Source organism: Barbus barbus (genome assembly GCF_936440315.1).
Source record: "Barbus barbus genome assembly, chromosome: 43".
In the NCBI taxonomy this organism is placed as follows: Eukaryota; Metazoa; Chordata; class Actinopteri; order Cypriniformes; family Cyprinidae; genus Barbus; species Barbus barbus.
Genome location: NC_136721.1, coordinates 10,455,897 through 10,463,843, shown reverse-complemented (window position 1 = coordinate 10,463,843; position 7,947 = coordinate 10,455,897). Strand labels below are relative to the sequence as shown.

Genomic DNA, 7,947 nt, shown 5'->3' with positions numbered 1-7,947 from the left:
GAACTCGCACGATAAAGCTACATAATCGAACCAATATATTTTTGTTTGATTATTTATTGTTTTTATAACCACTGAGAAAGGAAGTTAATAAACCACATGTGCATATTACTTTAGCGTGCACAATTTAACAACCCAGTAAAAACGTGACTCTAGTTTTCGATTCTACGACATTTGCAGCTTCTAGCACGCCGAATACTCGGAATAAATTTCATATGAGATGTATGTCAAGTATTCTCCAATATCAAAACAGCTAAAACAGCACGTTCAGCTGCAATAACGCGAAAGCAACAGTGCGAGGCGCAAGAGCTGTTTGCTTTTCCCCAGCTGAGCGTGCTGACATCAGACTCCACGCACACAGCGCTGAGCTCGTGCGTGCGTCCGTCTCCATGCCACGACTTGCTCTTTCGTTCCATCTTGTGAACGGCGCATCGGTGAAGCGGCACCGCGACAGTGTTTACAGTAGGCCTTCGAGGCTTACAGGTTTTCATCTTTGTTTCTGACAGTGTTCCACTGCGAAGGGCTTGCACAGGGGCTAACGCTCTGCCTGCAGACTGAGCGGGGTAAGATATGCCGAACCACGTCGCTCGTTATGAGGTCTGCGACTTGGCAACAGCACAGCACTTTACGATCATATGTCATGGTATTCCGCGGTATACTTGTTTTTTCTGTCAGTATAACAACCACGGAATTAATGTTCGCAGCCGTGAGCAGATATCACAGACTGCTTGCGCAAACTCGTTAACTGTTTACAGTGCTGACAGACAGCAAGGCTGTCTGTTGCGGCAAATCCAGTGTGCCATAGTGTGACTGTGACATACCGTTATGAGTTCAAGCTCACAGAGTTCACCTTAGACCAAAAAAAACAAGCACACCTTTAAGTGACGCTCATGAATTGGTGTCGACGGTCCCTCTTTCCTTCACTCAATGTCTTTTTTTTACGCACTGTCACTAGTGTTAGGCCCATGTCAAGGAGTTTACACGTGCATTAGAAGTTTCAAATGACAAAATGTTTAGTAACAATTAGGAATGACCAGTTAAGGCATTCTTCATTCTAGTAAGCAACAGGCCACATAAAGTTAGGGACCACTAACTTTTATGTTTAATATAATTATTATTAGGCCTATAATTTTTTTTTTTTTTTTTTAATCAGGAGGAAACTCACTTGTCTTAGACACTTAATTGCCTGGAATGCAAACATTGTTTAAATGTATTTATTTTATATTTAATTTGTTGTATATTAAAACCTCTTTCTGCACTTGATTTATGAAAACATATGCTAGAGTAGACTAGACTTTAATGTGTAGGCTATTTATTAAAGAATATACTTGAATAGACTTGATATGTGTAAGCAATTGAGTACATTTTATAACTTTTTCATAACTATACAGGCCCGATGTTTATGAATGCTGTTTGTATTCGACGTGTGCTCGGTCTTTAGAGAAACATTAAACACTGAACAAATAAATGGTCTGGTAATGTACATGTTCATTCCATCAAATTACAGCATTTCTGAATTTCAGTCATTTTCAGTGTTTCTATTCCAAGGCGTGCATTAAACTCTGCATGTTCCTTATATCTTTATTTGGAGTACTGAGCTAAAATTGCATGCATATGCCTTTTTTCCCGTTTATTACCTCTCGCACAAACATACAAACACACTAAAATGCCTGGAAAAATGCATGGAAAACACGTCGAGGCTCTCTCAATTGAACATTTATTATTATAGTAGGCTTGCCTACTGTTGTAATAATATGGATGTTGAATATATATATTTCAAGACATGCATCAGTGAACATATTTATCTAAATTATACGTATTTAAAAGGAGATAAATTCTATGTTGTATGTATGTACGTATTAGGAGATTTTATATTTTAACTTTTTGTTCTTTCTTTTATAGCTTGCATTGGTATTATAGTTTAAACTTTAAGATTAAAATAACATTAATGGGCAAGAAAATTGTTTATTAATGACGATCTGTAATTTCTTGTGTCCACAGCTCAATTATGAAAGTAAAAAGGTATGATTAGACGCATCAGAATATTTCAATGTGCAACCCCACCTCTGAAAAATGCGTTTTGCTTGTCAAATCCGATACGTCTATCACAATTGTACTAATTGTTAACGAACACGCTGCAAAATTATTTAAATGTTTCCTAAACTAAATGATTAGAGAGAATCAATTCTTGGATGCGTGAAAAAATAATAAACGTTTATTTTCCAGAGTTAATGCTGACAATTTCAATTAAATTACAGAGCAGTTCAAGGAAGTTGAAGAAAATGAATTCAAAACATTAGTGCAATTATCCAATCGATTTTTGGTTGATATTTTTGTAAAATACCTGTGGGTTTAAACATGGCCAATATTTTTTACAACTACAGGAAAACACGCAAATAATCTAATAACTAATAAAAAACGAAATCAAAGTGAGGCATTTCTACATTTATAAAACAGTTTGCTTTGAAAAGCATGTTTATAACCCAATAAATCATTTTTTAATTTGGTATTACATTGCCAAACATTTTTTAATTAATCATATGGGGTATGTGCGGATTGACAAAGAAAATAGTAAGAAACAAAGCATTTAGATTAGATTAACATTATGGCTATGCATTCTACATATTTTTGTAAATTATATGAGCCTATTTTACTCGTTTAATCTAGTGTTTTTAACAAATATGCCTATACAAATGCCAGAAACCCATTACTCATTTGCCTATGCTTACGCAATAAATGTTTTCTATTTTGTAATATATAATATCTGAGAAACGCTACAGCTGTATTGAGACGAACTGCATGAAAAGTGTTAGTGTTCTTATAATATGCACGCTACGTTTAGAGATATATTCTCCTGCTTATAACGGTCATACAACACTTATTACTCTTAATCGCTTTGGAAAGCATCCATCACAACTGTATCAATGTAAATTTGAAAACATATAGGCTAGGCTATGTTAACCCTAAAATTCAACAGTTAGGCCTAGCCTACATCATTTTCTTCAAACAGACCTTGAATACAATATCACAAAAGCCTTTTCGGACACGCAAACTTCCTTAATTTTACATGCAGGCGACGCTGAGGCTTGATTTAATTAGAAACCTCCGTTAATTGCTTAGATTTTTTACAAGGAGATTTTTTTCGATGATAAAAGGTGAACAACTACAAAACAACAAATATTTGGGTATGTAGTTGATTACAATGAATGATTTGCATCTGGTATAAATGCAGACAGCAACTTATGTTAAATATAGGCTGCTGGATGAAAATAACTCACACTGTAGCCTATAGGTAAGTGCCTAACATAAACCTACAGAAACTGTAGTATGTAATAACTCACGGCGTTACCCAAATAAAATTCAACCACCTTAAAAGCTGAAGAAATCAAAGCCTATTGAATTGAGCTATTTAGTAGCTCAAAATCATAGCCATTTAATGCATTGTGCATCCGTGCATCAATACGAATGCATCTGAAAAAATTATTTCCAATAAGCTATTTTATTTTTGCCATGACAAAAAAAAAAAGAAAAAAGCCGAAGTGAAGGATGAACTAAATGAAATCCTAACCAAATACAACCGGTCTGCTCCGAAACGTTTATTATTAGCCAGTTTATATTTTGCTAAATTTCGCATTTAATATTCGTAGGCTAAATAGCGGGATGGGTGAGCGATATCATTAAGAATTAAATCAATTTCTATCACTTCGCATATAGAAAACTCATGCATTTTTTACGTTTTCGGCAACATTTAATCTCCCGTACCATTTTAAGCACTGTTTAATAATTAGTTTCCTAAGCTTTAAACTTGGATAAAACTTAAAGGACAACGAAACTTAAGCAAATAGCTTTTTGTAACGACTGCATATAGCCTAGACTAAAATACATTGACAGCAGTGAAAAATGTTCTAGCCTATATTAAGATACGCGGTGAAGGCAGCACACACTCATTACGCAACGAACTGAATTGCTTACTTTTGCTTTGAATTTAATTTTTCGTCATCTTCCAGGACAGGCATAATGTGTGATTAGAGAGCGGGGCTGCAGTGTTAGACCTTCTGTACGATTAATTTATTCGGATTCTGCACAGGTCTGAACAGCGCTCGTCTCCTCTCCTCACACAGATCTCGCGAGAGCGGTGGCGTGGCTGCTTGGCAGTAGGCTTGCAGTAAGACAGAGGGAGAAGGCAGGCAGCATCATGGCGGACAGAGACAGTGGAAGTGAGCAGGGAGGAGCAGCCACGGGCCCGGGTGTCGGTTCCGTGCACCCAGTGACAGGAGGGGCGGGCTCGGCTTCCGGGCTGCAGCACGAGACGCAGGAGCTCGCCTCGAAGCGGGTTGACATCCAGAACAAGCGCTTCTATCTAGACGTAAAGCAGAACGCGAAAGGCCGCTTCTTGAAGATAGCAGAAGTCGGGGCCGGGGGAAACAAGAGCCGACTCACTCTCTCCATGTCTGTGGCTGTCGAGTTCCGCGACTACCTGGGGGACTTCATCGAGCACTATGCCCAGTTAGGGCCGAGTAATCCAGACATAGCGCAGGATGAGCCGCGGCGGGCGCTGAAGAGTGAGTTTCTGGTGCGGGAGAATCGGAAGTACTACATGGATCTGAAGGAGAACCAGAGGGGCCGCTTTCTGAGGATCCGGCAGACCGTCAACCGGGGGCCCGGCTTGGGAGCCACACAAGGCCAGACCATCGCTCTTCCAGCCCAGGGACTTATCGAGTTTCGCGACGCGCTCGCCAAACTCATCGACGACTACGGAGTGGAGGACGAGCCTGCGGAGCTGCCCGAGGGAACCTCGTTAACTGTGGACAACAAGCGCTTTTTCTTTGACGTGGGCTCCAATAAGTACGGGGTGTTCATGAGGGTAAGCGAAGTCAAGCCCACCTATCGCAACTCTATAACAGTGCCCTACAAAGTGTGGTCGAAATTCGGCAGCACTTTCTGTAAATACGCAGACGAAATGAAAAAGATTCAAGAGAAACAACGGGAAAAAAGGGCATGCGATCTTCAGCAGCAGCAACAAGAGGAGATGCACGGAGACGACGGGGAGGAGGATTGATAGTAGAGAGAAACATGCAAAAAAAAAAAAAATCCGAATAACCTAAAGAGAAATTCTACATACTTTGCTGTAAAAAAAAAAAAAGAGAGAGAGATACATAAAAGATAAGTAACTGTTTAACTTCAAGGGAGCACTACCCACAAAAAATACAAACCTCCACAGACTGACAGTCCACCCATCGCTGGATATCATCCACTTACGCACCATTAATACAGTAAGCGGCTGCTAAACCAAGTAATAACATTATATATGAACTGTTTCCTACTTGACGACAACAGAACTGAGTGTTTCTTTTTCCCTTATTAACCGATAACTTTTTTACACGTTCCAAGATATTATAAAAAGTGTTTGCAATGGAGTTATTGCCGAGATTACGAGGAAGCGGTTCCTTTAAGTGTGAGCTAATGACTTCAGCACAAATCAGATGTTTTAGTTTTTTTAACCAAATTTTCGAGTCATCTGAAGAGGTTGTCATGGTAGCCATGCCACTAGATATTCCAAGCATCACCTGAGGGCTAGATAGGAACCCTGATGGGAGGGAAAAAATATCAACCTGTTGATTGACAGAGGTACAGGGATGAGCAGAGCGAGTGGTCGCTGTGCGCAAGCGTCCAGAGGCGGTGGGCGACCTCTTCACAAACATTCTGAGGAGTATTACCAGTGTATTTTTTTAATTGAAGTTCTTGTCATGCAGATGATATGCTATGTATTTGTGTCTCGTTGTCATGCACAGTGTATTAAAAAAAGGTACTTAATAAGTAAGAGCAATGACAACAGAAGAGAAAGCGCTCTCAAAAACCTTTTTGTAACGAAACCAGACCCCTCGATACAAACATACAAAGAAACGTATGAAAATGCTCATGTAGAAAAACATACAAGGTATGATTTTGTGAATCAGATGTATTAGAGTGGAGAAGAAAACAACCCACGTTTTTAGTGGGGGATTTGACAAACAATCTGTTAAAGGGTTTAAAAAGAAATATATATATAGAAATTTATATTATCAGTCTACCAATGAGGGGATGAGTGGCGCCAAGGAATGCTGTAGTTGCATGTTGACCTATACACAGCCACATTGAGGTGGATTTCTCAATGTTCGTCCTCAAGGACTCATCTCTGTAATGGTTTCAATGTCCATAATGTCAGTAATGTTTGGTCAGGTAGTTTAATTAATACTTGTTTTTTTTCTTTTAAGGAACGAATTGTCCGAGAAGTACGTGTACATACTAAGATAATATATCAACTCCTTTGACTGTTTGATCAGACATCAATGACAAGTCTTTTAAAACGAAAGCCCTTTTTCCATGGGGGCCCTTGAGGACCTGTGTTGGGAGACCCTGACTTTAATGAAACTTGTTGGGGAGCATACTCTTCAGCATTAAACAACCTGGTGCCTTACAGATTCCGCATACTTATACACTGGCTGGTACTTTGGATCTAAGTTTGGATTTTCTTCATTTTTCTTTTCCCCTTTCTTTTTCTCGTCTGGTTTTGTTTGGCTCTGGCCCTCCCGTATGCTATTGCATAACTCGTGGTCTGTTCTATCCAAAAGCAAATCATTCTGATCACAACGAGTGACTCAGAGATCACCTAGGCATTTTTCCTCACCTTGACAAAAGTGTATTAGAAGCTACATCCCAGACAAAAGGATGTTTAGTGCTTCTAAACAAACTCCTTTGTGTGAGGTAAACTTCCGTACTGAAGCCTCTCTATATTTTGGTAGTAGTGTGTCACTGTCACAGACCAAAAGCTTAGTCGAGGGGTGTGGCCAGGATTTTTTTTCCCCTTTCTTCTATCTTTTCAATGTTGCTTCACGTAATTTGTAATTTTGGAAACTTTGCTTCACAAAGTTTGATTTTTTTCTTTCTCTTCCCAGTGCTATATTTCATTACTGTGTGCAATATTGAAAGTGCCAATGTTGGCAATATATGTATATCAATTAAATATATGATTAATATTTGAAAAGCATGTGGCTGAATTCCACGTTTATTTCTTTAAAAGGTCTTTATTTCTTTAAAGCCTTTATCTGCACTTAAAAAAGGTCTGTATCTGGAAAAGAAACCAATTTTAATGAACAAGTTTCACCCAGGTGAAGCGAACACTTAGGAGTTATCTATCCTGTCTGCACTTTTTGTGAACGTTCATGTCATAAACGCGCCCGTTTCATCTCTGTTCCTCTTGACGTGGGAGGGCTGGGGGTTACTGGAATGAAACGATGGGGGTGTGATGGCCTTTGGGTAAGGGGCAATGAATATGTATCCTTAATTTCCCTACAAATACATACATGGGATGATTCTAATGATGAAGGTGTGTGATGACCTCTTCTCTCTTCAGTAGCACATTGCTTTCCCAGCTGGAGAAAAATGTCCAATGACCAATGTTTGTTTGAAAATTATCTCAACAAGGAATGCCTTGTGCCGTTATTATAATTTTTTGTCTTTATCTCTTAACTTATGTTCCTTCCCTTTGCAAAGAGGTTCACTAAATTACTAATTCGGCGGTTATGCGTCAAATATAATTTATGTACATTTTACAAATTAAAAAAAATAAAAGGAAATGTTAATTTACCCACTTCTCACGAAAAGAATGTTCAGTTTCAATGTTTCTGTGTTTCTTTTTCTCGTGTGCAACAGTTCAGGTAGTGGTTGATGTTGTGGCTCTGGCTTCAATTAAGTTTTCTCGGTGTACACACAGTTGATGTAGCACTTTTAAAGGAACAGAATTATGACCTGAAGCATGCAGACTAACTGATGTGTAATAACACATGTCATAATGTCATTTTGATGCAATCTCCTTTTCCTGTATGGGTACTGTTGATTGGTTCCAGTGGTTAACCAATGTAATAATGTGCACTAACACTACCACTACATTTTCTAAGGAATGTGTGATCG

At 38.8% G+C, this 7,947-nt stretch overlaps 1 protein-coding gene across 2 annotated transcripts; it reads left to right on the top strand.

Moving 5' to 3' along the window:
• Positions 1 to 368: 368 nt before the first annotated feature.
• Positions 369 to 7,616, top strand: LOC306861986 (transcriptional activator protein Pur-alpha-like). Of its 2 annotated transcripts, XM_079404547.1 has the most exons (3): positions 369 to 560; positions 4,119 to 5,270; positions 6,252 to 7,017. In XM_079404547.1, the coding sequence occupies exon 2, from the start codon at positions 4,193 to 4,195 to the stop codon at positions 5,054 to 5,056; it is 864 nt and encodes a 287-aa protein (XP_079260673.1). In that variant the 5' UTR covers positions 369 to 560; positions 4,119 to 4,192; the 3' UTR covers positions 5,057 to 5,270; positions 6,252 to 7,017. The 2 variants fall into 2 exon arrangements, with proteins under 2 accessions (XP_079260673.1, XP_079260674.1); XM_079404548.1 differs by lacking the exon at positions 369 to 560 and having other exon boundaries at positions 1,154 to 4,861; positions 6,252 to 7,616.
• The last annotated feature ends 331 nt before the right edge of the window (positions 7,617 to 7,947 follow it).

What these genes read in the sequence shown, in the direction of transcription:
- LOC306861986 (XM_079404547.1), top strand. Translation starts at nt 4,193, where the DNA reads ATGGCGGACAGAGACAGTGGAAGTGAGCAGGGAGGAGCAGCCACGGGC.